Raw genomic sequence first — 17,399 nt, forward strand, 5'->3', positions numbered from 1 at the left:
TGTAGTCGTCTGTTACCATTGGATCCGCACCGCCCTCAAACATAACCTGCATCAATTAAGAAAATCCCTTAATGATCTTGAGACGCTTCTGAGCTGGCGTCTCATCAACTTGAACTGTAGGTTGTGGTGCCGATTGCGACTGAGCAGCAATCGTTGCCCTCACGGCACTTTGCAACAAACGATTCAACTCCAGTGCTACAGAACCTTCACCCACTTCTACGGGTGCTTCAACATTATCCCTCCTTGTGGGGACAACTCTCGGGGGAATCAAGTCCCTAAGAAGTGTGTCCTCATCATTTAGCTCCTCCGGATTAGAGCTGAAGCTCTCGCCAATGTCACCCCTTGTTGGCCTAGGGCCAACTTCCCTTAACTCTTCACGTCGTGATATCGTGCTATAAAACGAGAAAATGGTTCAAAAACATAACGCTAAAGTCCACCGTGGACGACTTAACATAAAATGATGACGTACCAACACTTAGCATGCACAATTATACAAGAAACACTTTAACGTAACATTTAAGCACATAAGCAATTAAACACATAAGCAATTAAGTATGCTTGTTCAAGAAATAAAACATGTAACAAGTAATCACGTAAACAATGCAAACAATTTCCCATGCAATTCTATGTAGGCCTCTACCCGTCGTCCTATAGGTTTTCAAACCAAGGGTCTGATACGATTCTGTAACGACCCAGCTCCTCATGGATCCGGATCATTAAACGGGTCCTAACCCGGCCCAAAAACATCCAAGGGTAAAACGGTAATTTTACATTAAATTTAAATGTCGAGGTCCAAAAAGGGCAAGATGGTAATTTATCATAATTTAATAAATTGAGACTCAAGGGTACAACGATCATTAACTTGTATCACATAGTAAATAAAATAAGGTTCGGGGCAATATAGTCCTTTCGGGGGTAAAAAAATAATAATTATCCTATTTTATTGGGTCATAATATAATTACTTGCAACATCAATTAGGTGCCAAGTGTAATTTAAGAACTTAAATTGGCAATTACATAAAAAGACAGAACCGGTCAACGTATACACCTTATACGTCAACTGGTTTGGGTTATGAACAGTGGGAAAACCCACTGCCACGATACCGGTCGACGTATGGGGAGCATACATCGACTGGTTTGCGGTCAGGATACCGGTCGACGTATGGAATGCCATACGTCGACTGGTTTGGGATGTCAATTACTCAAACATACACTATGAAAATACCGGTCGACTGGTTTGGGAAACTGTACGTCGACCGGTTCTAGAAAATCTTCACTTCCACTTTCTACTGTCCTATGTAACCCCTATACACTAACTTTTGGTCGTTTAACCACCCACGTCACTACAATAAATTCATACATTTCAACAATAAATTCAAGTACAACAACCACGTTATTAACGTAATTCCACACGTCACTAAAATACACTAGAAGATTTAGTGTAATTAAAAGTTAATTACATTTTAACATCAAATAAAACTACAACAACCGTCAACAACATGAATCACCACACGTTACTTAAATACACAAAAGGCTTATGATTGAATAAAACTTAATTACATTATCCAATGGCCAACCTTGCAAACTTATTTATATTCTCCAAAAACTATGATTATATATGAAATGGCCGAATACAAAAATAGCAAAAATCATCTTCTAACAACTTTCAATTTTGAGGTGGATTGGCATCCGCCGGTTCTTTTCCAAGACCTGAAAAAAAGATATATATAGTAGGGTGAGCTATATGCTCAGTAGGTGACACTTAAGACATGCGTCTTGTGTCCCCGTGAATCCAATTAAAGCATAGGCCAATGGGAAATAGGGAGCATGCAACATAGGGGATTAATACAACATTCCAACCAAATTTGAATACAAGGAATGTAATGTCGTGGAATGCGAATGCATGCCAATGTCACTCCCTATTTTCATTCTCAAAATCATCACTTTCAACTGTTAATACAGTGCCCTTTGGTGACCCCGCCGCGACACGAGAGGAGGATTGGCTAGTGTCCCTGACCCTTGGTAACCCCGTGGAGTCATTATGGGGCCCAGCTAGCTCAACCGCGCTAGGGCGACTCCCTAGTCCCCTCTAGGCTATATTAACCTCCGGCCCGTTGGTAACCCCGCAGCGATCGGGTTTGCGTAAAACCATTTTATCCAAAACACTTCCCCGAAATTCCCGATTTCATTTCGAAACAAATTTCTCCTGTTTCATGCAACCCAATGGTACATGTATGCACATATATTCCGTACTTCCAATATTATGTTATTTAAAGAATTACAACACCCAATCAAGCATATATCATGTTCAACATTTCTAGATAGGTCATCAACATAATAAACACAACAAAGCATCATCTAGACATACTTTTCACATAGAACAAGTCATATTAAAGATCGTGAAATTCTCTAGACATCACTTACACAACATTAAAGCAATTAATTCTCAATTTAAGCATGTTTATTGCACAAAGAAGATAAAATTCACAAAAGAGCAAGAACATTATGAATTAAGGATCCTTACCTCAAGTTTGCACCAAAACCCTAAAGATGGGTCTCAATTTCGAACTCTAAAGGAAGGCTCAAAGCTGAAATTGTTGGAATGAGTGCATAGAGCTCGTCGTGCTCTCCGTTTTGTCTCAAACGGTTCTCAAATTCATCAAAGATTGAGAGAGTTAACAAGATTCAAAGCTTGAAGCCAAAACAAAAGAAAAATGAAGGGAAATGGAAGAGAGATGGAAGCTTACGGGAGTGAGAAAGATTGAGAGATAATATGGTCTCTAGACCATTAAGCCTTAGTGATGGGTCCCACCATTTCCAATTTTATTTTCCATTTTCTTTTTGCTCCAGTTTTACACCACATACACACACAAGTGTACCACATGCAAATACTACTTAATCCACATAATTTAAAATGTACACAATGCAAATGGACCTAACCACAATCCCGTACACATAACGTGAAGAGACGAAAATGCCCTTGCGGTGACAAAATTCTGAGAAAAAGAAAAATGCAGAAAATCGAAAACGTTACATTCTCTTTGGAGATGTTCAAAGCAATTAATGGTGCAAGACTCAAATGAATCGTTGCTAAGGCTTTACAATTAAACAAAGTGAAATATGCATACTTCACCATATCTAGTTTCTTTCCCGAAAGAGGTTGATACGAATCCTTCTGGTATCTAAATAGTCTTTTATTTGCATCTTCCAGAAACCAAAGTTCAAACCATTGAACCTTTCGATCTTCACTTTCCATTCTTCTACCACTGTGCATAACCTCACTTTGATACCAATTGTTGACAAACACACAGAAATTTATAGAATCAAATCATTTGGAAACAAAAACAAACACGAAAAGAAATCACGACACACAAATTTTACTTAATTGGTTTGATAAGATCATCTACGTCCATGGTTCACATTGGCTTCATTATTATCAAAATTGTAGGAATTCGAATACAGGGATACAAAATTACAAGCCCTTCTGTCTCTCTCAAACAGCTGTGTAGCCCAACAATGAAATAAATAAGCCAAAGTAGGCAGTAATAACCTTTATAGTTAAAATAATTTCACCCATTTTAATTTTCCAAATAAAATGGTTAGGGCAGGGATGGATCTAGGAATTCATATAGGGGGCAAATTTATATAGAGGAGTTTTATTTATTTATAATTTTAGTAGGGGCAATTTCAAAATTTTATGAGTATAAATGTAAAAAAGTATAAATTTAGGGGCATAAAATAAAATAATAAAAATTTTCAATGGAGGCCGCCCCCACTAAGCTCTTCACAGATCCGTACTTGGCTAGGGCTAAACCCAGACGACCAGAGTATACAAACCCAACAACATTTGCACATCAAAATGCAATGCCAAAAATTGAAATGAAGCAGATTCAATCCAATGCAACAAGTTTAAGAGAGCGAGTCTTGACGCAACCATAAAATTATTCTATAATGACATGAAAATTATGAATTTAAAATAAAAAAATAATCTCTCAATATACAAAATAAGACTACACAGCACCTAACTTTCTCCGGGCCGTTTGCCTTTTGCTGCAAAGCCTAAAACCTCATATCAGTTCAAGTTTTTCTCCCTTGATTGGGACCCACGGTGATACAAACGCAAAAATGGCCACGCCTCTCTAAGCAATTTTTTTTTTTTTTTTTTTTTCAGAGCCTCTAAGCAATTCCAAGTTGCTGCTTCTGTCAAGCGCATTGACTCAATATTGGATGGCGGCGACTATATAATCTTAAACCAGGCTTGGAAAATTCTAGAACAATGACAGACATGATGATTTTTTGTCCTTGTCACGCCACATGAACTGCATACAACGGTTGAAGGAGGATGAAAAGACAGTTCCATCAATTCTCTAGAATGAAGTATTCCATAATCAACATTTAAGTCTTAACAATAATAAATTAATTCAATTATTGAATTTTACTCGGTTGTTAAAAATATTTGAAGAAAGGAACTGAGTCCAAGATTGAGAAGATGGATGTCTGCTTGAAAAAGGTACCATGAAATACTCCGTGTGAATATGTGGATCCATAAGTGAATCTCACTGATGCATATTTTTCTTTGTTTATCCACGTCATCATAAATGAAATCAATAATTCCAAGCTTAAAAGTAGGCGGGTACGTGTTATTTTCTTATCTAAAAATTTATTATTTTCCTAATTAATTAAATCATAACATACATTAAAATAGCATTGAAGTTCCATTTTTTAAAAAAATATAATTACAAAATTACTCAATCGTGTTCTAATTATATCTCAAAGGTATTCATATTCCATTTGTTTGTCAAGATAAAAATATTTCATATTTAATATTTGTCTAACTTTGTTTTGTCAGACAACGTGGCTGAGGTACCTTTCATCCAATTTGCAGGAGGGTTGTTCGATTTGACTGGATATAACTTTAATACTAACTATAATAGATAATCTTAAAATTAACATAAACTAGTAACTAGTGCATGTATCAATACATATATTTTTAACACTGAAATAAGAATCTCTGACAATTTATAAATAAAATAATTACATAATTACTTCAATGAGTCTTGGACTTTGTCACAATCTCATTGCCACTCACACACTTTTAGCCATAACACTTAAATGTGATACTGAATCATAAACGAATCAAACTTAATGCAACTTTAATGAATCGACCTATTATTACAAACTCAAAACTATCATGTATTACATACTCATTCAAATATACCCATTCCATCAAAGACACCACCTACTAACAATTACCCTTTCCCTTTATGTATTATGTCATGACCATTGTCATCTGAATTCAAACCACCTGGCAATATATGTGTGTCGTGACATTATCATACGAATCCAAGCCACCTTCTTTGTCTCAAACTATTTCTTTGGGCTTTGAAAATGACAGTCGCCGCCTCTCTCTCTCTCTCTCTGAGAGCCAAGCCTCCTTTGCCTATATGTTTACAAAATTTTCCGTCTATATAAGTCTCATTCATTCGTTTTCAATTGCACTTGTATTATTCATTAATAGTAATTTTGAGTTTTGAAACCAAAAAAGAATCCAACAGAATGGAAAACAAAGTAGTAGCAGAACAAGCACTCTCAAACCCTCTTCTCACTCCATACAAATTGGGCAACTTTCAACTTTCCCACAGGTATATATTGTATATATACACACACACATATATAACTAGCACTACCATTTCCCCATAATTTCCCTCCTGAAATCATTCATTTGCTCTGGTTATAATTTTGATTTGCTGGGTCCTACTTGGCCAATACAATTTACAGTATCTATTATTATTAGTATTAGTATTTTAGACGCACCCTGAGACCTAAAATACAACATCGCCCTTGGTTCAAAAATGAGAGATCATATTATCTGGGCTAATACCCATTGATTAATATATATATAACTTTATATTAGGGACAATATTTTTTTTAGGTGTCTAGATAAACTAAACACTCACTTATTTGTCTCACTAGGGACTCAAAACTCTCAAATTTCATTTCATCCGGAAGGAGAGGGTATATCACTTTCTGTATTTTTGCTTTCCTTTTTTATTTTATATTTTTTATTCTGTTGTATCCATTTTTATATAGCATGGATTTGACTTTTTATGCAACAAACGTTTGATGATATCCTGTTGGGAAATTCTGTAATTTAATTATGAAATTTAGTTGTTTATTGTCAATTAATTTCTTTGAGTTCAACTAATTCTCTTCTGATCGGTTAGTGAATATGTTAATACACTAATTGGAAAAAGAGTTGGTTTTCTCCAATAGCTGAGTAGATTAACTTAAATACTGTGTCCAAACAGATTGATATAATGATACCTTCTTTTTTGTTTTTTTATTCCTTCATTTTATTTTTTTTAACAAGAATGAGCATCTGGGTGCTAAATTTAAAAATTGTTAATTAACCATTTTAGCATTTCATATTCTTCAGAGTTGTTTTGCCACCATTGACAAGGCAGAGATCTTTCAGAAATGTTCCTCAGCCACATGCTATCTTGTACTACTCCCAGATAACCACCAAAGGAGGCCTTCTCATAGCAGAAGCCACTGGAGTTTCTGACACTGCCCAAGGGTATTCAATTACAATACAATAGTTGATTTAAAGAACAACACATACATTTGAGTATATTATTGCTTTCCTTTGAAGTTTTTGTTGGTACTGGTATATATACCGATTCGAACAAGGAAAAAAATAAATTAAATTTGTGGCTTTGAGGCGTGTAGATCACTTTACTCAAGGTGTTATATATTTTTTCCCACTCCATTTGAGTTTGCTATCGGGTAAAATACCTCTAGCAAAATCGTAGAATCTGCTATTAGTGATTCTGAAGAGTACTCCAAAAACACTCGTTGAAACTGTGTATAATTTTGATTGTGGACCACAATAGAGAGAAAGAGAGAAATTACCTATTAATTTCAGCATCAAGTACACTATTTATAGAGTATGAATGACTGCCATTTTTGAATCAGAGGTCACCATTAGGCATGACTATTATGAATACATATAGCTATTCATGATGGTGTGCCACTCTTCAATAGTAGATATGACTACTGGCAATTAGTGTAGGCAGTTTAAACCCATCTAATCTCTCTCTCTCTCTGGATATATATATATATATATATCCAATAGTATAATCAGAACTACTGCTTTCTTCTTCATTATAGATACAGAGATACACCTGGTATTTGGACAAATGAGCAAGTAGAAGCCTGGAAACCCATAGTAGATGCTGTGCATACCAAAGGTGGTATCTTCTTTTGTCATCTTTGGCATGTGGGGAGAGTTTCAAATCAAGGTATACTAGTTTTGACTTCTTAATTATTCCCTTTCTGTATTCTCTCTTTTGTCATGGGATGACTTTTAACACAGGATTAATTAAATGTTTCAAATGTGCTTTTGTTGACAAAAACTGATTATTTACAAGTTTTGAATTTTTGGGATATGTCCCACAATGGATCTTTGAAGGTCCATGGTATATTTGTATCAAGAAGTCTGAACTGACTTAAACATTCCATGAGGTCATAAAATGAAACATTAAATTATAATATAGCCAATTATTTTTTCCAAATTTTGTTTTACTGTTTTCAGTTGAACAGTCAATGGTGAAGAAGTATTTGTGTTGCCAATTGCAATTACATGAATAAACAAGCTTAGTACCATTTTTACAATATTTTTTTACTTGGCCTCCTTTAAATCTTTCCTCTAAAGTGAATATTCTCACTTATTGTAAATCTCTTAGCAAGATCATTTCTCCTTCTTCTTGATAGTAATATTCCCTTTAGGAATCACCAATATACATTGATGAATGACCTTAGAGGCAAGGCTTGTGGTAGCCTCCTTTAGAAGAGAAAGGAAACCTTAAAAACTAGAGAGAAAAAATATATTCTTTCTTTTCTTCCAAAAGTCTACCTTAAAATATACATGGACTAATGTATATATAGGCAACATAAAGATAAGTAAAGAAAATAATAAATCATTCTCAATCTCTAATTCACATATCTCAATTCTAATAGGACTCCAATATCAACTTGGGCAATGGGTGAGAATCTTTTGGGCTTACTATTTTCTTGACTATTATAAATTAATAATTGATCTAATCCATTAAACCATGGACCCAATTCAATTAACTCATAAATTAATTTCTACTCCACTAAAAGAAATTAATTGCACTCCAATTAAATAGTAAATAACTTCTAACCCAATGTTGCACTTTGACCCCTCTATGCATAATTATTAATCGGATTATAAAGTCATCAATCCGACAACATAATTAATATAATTATTTTGTTACCTTTGATTATTTCCGGCTTGATCACAATAAAAGTTTGTTTGACAAAAATAATAATTTACTAAATAAATATATAGAAAATATTTTGTCTAAAACATATGAAGGCCTTCGAATTTAATTTGTGATTAACCATAATCAATATAAAATAAATACAAGTAACATTGATGCAAATATTGAGAATATAACCCTCTAACTATTAATTACATAACTATTCAAAGTATCGGTCTAAAGATCCCGAAGTATCCGCCGAACAAATCAAGGTAATTATTAATTAATAAAAGAGTCTATACTTCTCTCATACTTGAGAGTCAAAAGTCATGACTGTGATAGAGAGTAATTGCATACGACGACTCTCGCAATATATCTCAACCTATCATGGACTCGGTTCAAGTCTTAGTTAATTAAATGTCCATCCATAATTACCGATTATAAATAATTTATGATTACTATTTATATTCATGTATCGATCGCTATCACATACATATATAAATATCTCTTGTAATCAAATGGACACTATCAATTCCATAATGAATTGAAACATAATACATTGAATTCATCAATTATATAAATCATAAATATTTCAGATATGTAAGGAACATATATCACTATAATCCAAATAGGAATTTGCTATGTCAGGGCATATAAATCCCAACAGCTCCCACTTGCCCTCATAACCAATTCAAATTACATCTAACTCCAATGTTATCCAGGTGATGATCAAAACTATTGATCGATGACACCTTTGTTAATGAATCAACAAAGTTGTGTTCTAATGCAATGTTCTAGCCAGGAGTACATTTTCTTGCCGAACAATATCATGTAAGACATAATACTTCCTCTCAATGTACCTTGTTCCTCTATGAAACCTTGGGTCATTGGTTTGGACTACTTCTGCACTCTTGTCGCAATATAGCTTGATAGGCAGGCTAGTATGCTCCACAACTTCTAAATCAGTGAGATCAAACCAAAAGGCTTCCTTTACTGCCTTTAAGGCTGCAATGTACTCCACCTTCAGGTTTGAGTCAGTAGTTGAAATTTACTTAATAATCTACCAACTGATTTCCCTTCCATTGAGTGAACATACACCAAGTTATGAACCTTATAATATCTACATCTGATTTAAAATCAGAACTAGCATAATCGACTAGAACCACATCATCACATCCATATATGAGTATGAGATTATATGATATCCCTCAATTCTAGATCAACGGGTGATCAAGTTTCAACACAGTCCGAGGGATACCAAACAATCAATATATAAACAAGCAGGAATAAAACTGAATTAAGAATAAAAATAATAGTGCGCTGAAAGAAAACTAAAATAAAAATCCTCAATCTCTAAATAATAAATTAATATTATTTAAATCCTTCAAATCCGTACAATTCGGGAATCCATCCAGTGGACTCCTAATAATTCCAACTGATAAATAAATTTAAAGAACAAATATCCAAAACTAAAATAAGAAAAAAAATCCTATGTAGTCGGAAGAGTGAGTGACTGTATCTGCATCACCACGAACAAGCCCTAAGTCTAGTACTCACAAACACCTGAAAAATAAAGGTAGGTTAGGCCCACATGCAAGTTCCATCCTAGTATAACCCGTACATAAACCCGATACGCAGATACATCCTAGATAGCTCAGCAATATCTAAATAGTTCGTAAATATAAATATATCCACACTACAGGACTTTCCCTGGACTACAAGCCTATCTCAACCTGACTAGCAAACCTAGCAGGGCACACATCAAACCATCATAGCCAGTTATGCATCCCAATGCATATACGCTCCTTAACCATCGATCCTGAGACTCAAGCTCATATCGTGGCATCATAAATATATATATATATATATATATATATATATATATATATATATATATATAAAGTCCATCCAAAACCAACGTAGTGTCGCTCAACTGTTCATTGTCAAGACACGACATTTACTTAGGATTTAAATGTTTCAATTAAATCCCTATCCTTCATACTACAGAAAAATAAAGAGCAAACATCCATTATGTCGTTCAACTATTTTAGTTGACAAAACATACATCCATGTAGGATTTAACTGTTTTAGTTAATCCGTTCCTTATGTATGAAGGGGTAGGACTTAGCTTTTTGATCTAATTCATCCCTGATATGTCACCGTCCCATACCGGTACATATAATGCAAATGTTCCACAAGTGATGCACATTCATTAAAACATCAAATATATCTAGAAACCAACATAATAGAAATCAGTTATTAATAAGTTCTTATTATACATCCAGTATATGATTAGAATCATAAATCCTCCAAATAAATTGTTAAAGTAATGATAAACAATTTATATTATTCATATCCATACAGTTGATAAACAAAAATTAAAACCGTTCATCAAATAACATCCATAGCATGATATAATGTTTATCAGGGTTATAACCGAGCACATTATACTAAAAAAACCAAAACCAATCATTTCCTACTAGTCCATTTAAGTTAACAAACAGACTAGCGACTTAAACATTCCACAATCTTAACACCATGCAAGTTATTACACAAATTTAATGATGTTCATTAAGTTCTTAACTATGAACCCAAAGCAAGATATCCTGATGCTCAGAAGTATATACAGAGCACCTACACTCCACTCCCAAAATACATTCCCATCAGTCTGTTTTCCTTATTACAACGACTAATAAAATTAACTTCCAAGTTTCGTGACTACATGCAAGCTATAACGACATGTCATGAAGTCCGTTAACCCAATAAACCGACCTTCCTGGCCTCCATTAAACTTTATATATATTCATATGACATCCCACAAATAATTGAATATCAGTTCATTTTAATTCCTAAAGCAAACTTGAAATTTAAACTTTCCTCCTTCCTTGACAACATTGCACATTTATATTTTAAAATTGATGCTGCCCATTCCTCTGGCTTGAACCAGTAAATCCTAAGTCTTAAACATGCTTTATACATTATTTAAAAACCCCATGAAACTCCAGAATTACACTGCAACCCCCGAAGTATCAAAAAATTACCGAAAATACCCCCGAAGGGGTTCTGTTCAGGGAGACGGATCCCCCCACATGGGAGCCATCTCTAGGACTCCCAGAGCCGGCTCTCCCTCATGGAGAGCTGGCTCTCTATTCATGGGAACCGGCTCCCTCCATTAGGGAGCCGGCTCTCCCCCTGAGAGCCCTCTCCAGACTTCTCTGTTCGTCTTCTTCTTCCACGGTGAACTTCAACCTTCTGTTCCTAGTTTTTGTCTAGAGTTTTCAGAGTACAAACAAGGTCCAAATAGCCCTAGAAATTCTTTGAATTCCATTAAAAATTTATTTACAGAGGTTTAAATCCGAATCGTAGCAGTCTATACAAGAAAGCAAATATAGTTATACCAAAAACGTAGAATAGATTTCAGTTTGATTCATTATGCATAAATATTCGTTTTAAAGTTTAATTACATACCTACGGTTCCGTCTAAGTTCCTAAAGTCCTAGAAACTCTTCACTTTCAACAATGAATTAATTTACAAAAGTCTCAATTCATAAACAAACACAGTATGCAGGAAACCGATTCCAGTTCTTTAAACACAACAAGTTACAGTTTGTTACACATGCATCAACCATTAGTTTTAAAGTTGAATTAACCCTGGAGACTATAAAGAATGCATAGAACACAAGTTTACAGGAAAGAGATAATCTGAAACTTGCCTTTAGGTTTCGGTTTGAAACCTTTCAACCTCTGTCTGCAAATTCCGGCAAACCCAAGACCTTCCCTTCCTCCTCTGGTCACTGCCTTTTACCCCTGTTACTTCTTGGCTCCAACCACAAGAAATTCCCTTACTTCATCTCTCAAAATCCCCTCTCTGTTTATTCTCAAAACAAATTCCAGAACCTCTATTTTCCCCTCTCCAGATATAACGTGAATAGGGTTTTCTCAAAACCCTTGCAAACATATATTGTTCTATATATATAGTCTCTATCAAAACCTTAATCCTAATTCCACGAATCATTAAGTCGGCTACCACTTATATATATACAAATTAAACCCTAACTTAAATATCACCCAAACCTGGTATTAAACAAGTGCCCAAAACAATCACGTTCATAATAACTATATCTGTATTAAATAACCAACTAATTAATTATACTTAAAACAAATACAAGAAAACAAATAAATAAATATTAAAAAAATCACTCAAAACACATACAAAATTTCAAGTCAATAAATAATTAAATGCTCAGAAAACCAATAATCAATTAATTAATTAAAATGCACATAAAATCAAATTTAAATTCCCATTTTATCCCTTTTAAAAACTAGGGGTATTACAGATTATTAGTTCTCCTAAAGTACTTTATTATATTTTTCACAACAGACCAGTTATCAAGTCCGGGATTGGACTGATATCTACTGACAATCCCTACAATGTAGCGGATGTCCTGTTTGGTATAGATCATGGCATATATGAGAATCCCACATGCTGAAGCATATTATTCCACTCTCATTTGCTCAATCTCCTCTGCTAGTCTTAGAAAACTACTTACTAGAGAGAACAATCCATGTTTATAAAGTAAGAACTCATTTTTTGAGTTTTGCATACCAAACCTGGTCAAAACTTTATTAATGTAGGATTGTTAAGATAATCATATTTTCCTTTTAACCCGATCTTACAAAAGCTTGATCTTAGGAATATATCTTACATCTTGAAAATCTTTCATTCCAAAGTAATTGAACAACTACCTCTTTACTAATGATTAAACTTCCACGTCATTCTAAATGAGTAGGATGTCATCAATATATAGAATTAGGAAAAATAATGACATTACCCTGCACACACATGGTTCATTCACTAAGAAATCTTCTAGTATCCTTTTATAAATTAACTTGTCTTCCATAGGTATCACCCTACTAGAAAGTTCTACAAGATCTCAGATTTTATTAGAATACATAAATTCCAACTTTAATTTCATAGTAACTTGCCAAAATGATCTATATCCATATCGGTTCACGCTTCCATGTAGCTTACTGGGTTCAACTCATGTTTAACAGGGATGTCCATAACGGTCTCACCTAAAAACATGATTTTGTTAGATTGGATGATAATCCTCCCACTACATCAATGTACTGATACAGGAATCTGTGTACTAGATGATACTGATGTATCAATAGGGAATTCATATATGATTCTTAATCTCTATAATAAGTATGTTCATTTGTAGTACATCTGGTACTCATACCATATTCTCTAACATTATGCTACTAGGTATATGATTCATAATATGATCCTCCTATAGAAAAACAGTGAGTGTTAACAATCAACTTTTATCATTGAGATCATAAAATAATCCATCCTAGTGCCTTCAGAATAGTTATCAAATCTATTGTGCATATGATCTGCTTCCAACTTACTTGTCCATATCAAGCGCACATGTGCAAGACTACCCCATATATGCATGTGTTTCAAACTAAGATTTAGTCAAAAACACAGCTCAAAAGATATTCTTGAGACAGACTAAGATAGAATGCAATTCATAATGTGCATCGATATCGTTAAGGCTAAACTCTAAAATAAAAGAGAAAATGAAGCATAGCTGATCATAGATCTAACCATGTTAAGCAGAATTATGTTATTCCTATTTGACACCTCAATTCATTGAGCGTTAATTGTAGAAAAACTGGTACACAACACCCTCATTGACCATATAGTCTTTGCACTAACCCAAGAAAAACTCATATCCACGATCAAATCGAAGTATTTTGATAAATTTACCTAATCTGTGCTCCACCTCAGTCTTGACACTCTCGGAATACACCAAAATTTTAAGACTTGTGTCGTATTAGGTAAATGTATCTAAAACGTGAGTAGTCTTGCTTGGATGTTCATAAGTGATGAGCGCTGAAAAGTGCGTATTTAAACCCCTTAAGCTTAGGCATTCTAGTACCTTTATCTATCTTACTTTACCATTTTAGATTGATTTCGTATTATTTCCATTTTCAGGCATTTATCCCAAAAATAGGCTAACTCAGCCAAATAAAAGCAGAAATGAAGCAATTCTGAGATGAATCAAAGAAAGGAGCCAAGTGGAAGCAAAAAGAAGAAAAAGGTGGAAATCAACATCTTTGATCGATCTCAGATCAAAGTTCGATCGATCCAACATAATCAATCTCAGGACTTCAAGATGGATCAGAGCCATGATGACATTTTCAGAGATCTTAAAAGTTCGATCGATCCAATATCATTCTTCGATCGATTGAACTACCTTATCCTTATCCATATGATTGATCTTATCTAGTTGTACCACCCTACAAACCACTTTTGTCCTTTTCCCAAAAATATCTTTGAAATATCTCAGATTTGTCTTTTTCCAAAAAGTGCCGCCATTGAGGATTGATCCAACTTCAGTTCGATAGATCTCAACCATGTTCGATCGATCCAAGTCTAAGGTTCGATCGATCGAACTTCCTCCAGTACGAAAAAGTTAAATCTCCAGCTCACAAAAAGTTGTCCTTTATCCAATCATTGGGGAATATTTTATGCACGACCTCAGCTCATTTTGTGTGTCATTTGACCTACCTATATAAGGATAAGGATTACTTTTTACATTATATCACATATATCATATCATACCTTGTAAGAACTCTTAGAGAGCAAGCTTAGAGGAGGAGGAGGCTAGAGACACCATGGGAGACTCTTCATCAACCAAAGAGCAAATCTCTACCATGGAGTTAGCCCTTAAGGGTTAGAGAAGCACTACCATGAGTGGCTAGACATCCTCTTGGGGCTAGAGTTAGCCCCAAACATGCTTTCTACATCTTGATTTTGTGTATTATTGAGGGATTAGTGTTGTAATACATGTTTTGATACTTTTATATATATAGATCTTGTTTATTCAATGATTTATGTGGTTTAATGCTTCCAATTGATCATTTCATTCTATCTATATGTCTATGTATGCTAGAATAGATGTTCATGTGTTTGTCTCTATTTCTTGTGTTATTGATGCATGTCTATATGTATTAATGGCATAGATCTAGAGATTGTCAAAACATTGTGCTTAAAGGAATGCTCTTGTAATTTTCTAGATGGTTCATGCTCATTTCTTGATGGATTGTGCCTTTCCATTAGCTTAATTAGTTTAATTTCATGTCATTAGCTTAATTGTAGTGTAATGGTAGCACAGTTGTTAGATGGGAGGACAATCCATACTTGTTGTTTGATGTTCCATACTTTTGAATGCAAGTAGCATATGTCTCTAACCTTGTGGTGTATTTGGCTTGTGAGCTTAATGAAAGGATTAATGACTTGGTAGATATATTGTGCTTTTCACATGCTATTTAGACAATATATACTTAATTGCTAGATATATTGTACTTTTCACATGTTGATTAGACAATGTATGCTTAATTGGTCACCCTTGCTAATTGAATTAACCAAACAAACACACACATCAATATTGTAACACACATTTCCCTCATTAGTCACTAGTTAAGGGTGTAGAAAAGCATTGTTTGGTGGTGACCTCTAAACCCCAAGATCTCTCTCTCTTTTACTTACTTTTTATTGCATTCAATTATTTAGTTTAATTTGCTCTCTAGTTTAATCAACCAACCAACCATTTGTTTGATCACTCGACCTACTAACCCTAATAGTGATTCCACAACCAAATTCGACTCCAATCCCTTGAGACGATCCCTACTCACCGTAACTATATTTTTAGTGAAGGTAGTAGTGGCTTCTATAAATGTAAAACTTGGCCCTTGCCTTAATGCACACTCTCTAAGCTTGTGGTGTAGTAGGACGGCGACTCACCACCAGTTTTTGGCGCCGTTACCGGGGATTAGGCAACGTCGTATTTGTGGAATCAATTAGGAATTAGTACTCTTTTGATCGTGTCTTTACTTTGTTTTTATTTTTCTTTTGATTACTTATTGTGTTTGTTCATCTTTGACAAGGAGCATTGAGCTAGGAGGCAAGCAAATAAGCCACCAAGCAAAGGAGCTAAACAAGAAAGGAAAAATGCTAAAAATTTTTAAAAAAATTGCTAAGCTAAGCTATAAATTTGGAGTTGAAGTGCTATAGGACCTTTGTGAGACTTTCTTTACTCAATCCCTTAGTTAAATCGTGAGCTCGCGTGGAGGCATTCTTAATTGTTCTTTGCATCATTGTTGTTAAAGCATAGGAGTATGGGTTAAGTGTTCGTGGAGGAAGTTTCATTGAATGGATTTGAAGTTGAAGTGTTCGTTCATTCATTGTGTTTATGTGTTTTTATTGTGCATGCATGGTCGTAGATCACTAAAACCAACTCTTGTCCCTCTTGATTTGCATCTTGAATCCGTAGTTAGAAATCCTAGGGGAAGAGGAAGTTCTAGTTCTACCTGATCCATTACATCAATGGAAGGCCATAATGAAGAGCATGTAGAAGACCTTGGTCACATAGACCAACAACGTATCCTTCATCCAAATGTGCATCATGAGAACATTCAAGCACCATTAGGCATGCCTAGACCATTCATTCACCAACCATAACAACAACAAGGCCAAGTTCCATTTGGAATGCCAAGGCCAATGTATGATCCACAACCTCCCATCATTCAAGGAAATCAAAATCAAGGTGCCCATGTTGCACCTCAAATTGCTAATCCTCCACTTGCTTTAAGAGACCACTATGTGCCTAATGAATACAATGCACCCACATGCATTCAATTGCCACCATTTAGAGCACATCACTATGAAATTAAGCCACAAACCATTCAAATGCTTCCTAACTATCATGGACTTCCAAGTGAAGAACCTTACAAGCATTTGGATGAGTTTCTAGAAGTATGTTCCACCGTAAAATATACGGACATGCCAGAAGAGGTCTTAAGACTCAAACTTTTTCCATTCACCTTGAAAGACAAGGCAAAGTATTGGTTTAACAATCTTAGGCCTTTTTCAATCACTTTTTGGGTAGAAATGCAACAAGAGTTCTTGAAGAAGTACTATCCGGTTTCTAAGACCAATGCCATGCGAACCTCAATTCGAGAATTCTCACATGGGGATGGAGAAACGTTTCATGAGGCATGGGAACGCTTTAATGAATTGCTTAGGAAGTGTCCACATCATGACAT

The 17,399-nt window shown here is 34.7% G+C and overlaps 1 protein-coding gene and 1 pseudogene across 1 annotated transcript; one reads left to right on the plus strand and one right to left on the minus strand.

Annotated features, from left to right (window-relative positions):
* Positions 1-5,556: 5,556 nt before the first annotated feature.
* LOC132301591 (putative 12-oxophytodienoate reductase 11) lies at positions 5,557-7,650 on the plus strand. The gene is made up of 4 exons (XM_059798832.1): positions 5,557-5,642; positions 6,437-6,577; positions 7,171-7,301; positions 7,595-7,650. Exons 1-4 carry the CDS (start codon positions 5,557-5,559, stop codon positions 7,648-7,650), a joined length of 414 nt encoding a protein of 137 aa, XP_059654815.1.
* A 9,650-nt stretch (positions 7,651-17,300) lies between these two features.
* On the minus strand, positions 17,301-17,399 carry LOC132301974 (small nucleolar RNA R71; annotated as a pseudogene).

This window comes from Cornus florida, unplaced genomic scaffold, assembly GCF_030987335.1.
Source record: "Cornus florida cultivar Cherokee Brave unplaced genomic scaffold, ASM3098733v1 CherokeeBrave_3.0.0_Hap2_Chr03, whole genome shotgun sequence".
Taxonomy (NCBI): Eukaryota; Viridiplantae; Streptophyta; class Magnoliopsida; order Cornales; family Cornaceae; genus Cornus; species Cornus florida.

Excerpts from the sequence above, each read along its gene's own strand:
- LOC132301591 (XM_059798832.1), top strand. The coding sequence starts at position 5,557 with ATGGAAAACAAAGTAGTAGCAGAACAAGCACTCTCAAACCCTCTTCTC. Across the intron at positions 5,643-6,436 it reads AACTTTCAACTTTCCCACAG|AGTTGTTTTGCCACCATTGA; the intron begins GTATATATTGTA and ends CATATTCTTCAG. Across the intron at positions 7,302-7,594 it reads GGGGAGAGTTTCAAATCAAG|TTGAACAGTCAATGGTGAAG; the intron begins GTATACTAGTTT and ends TACTGTTTTCAG.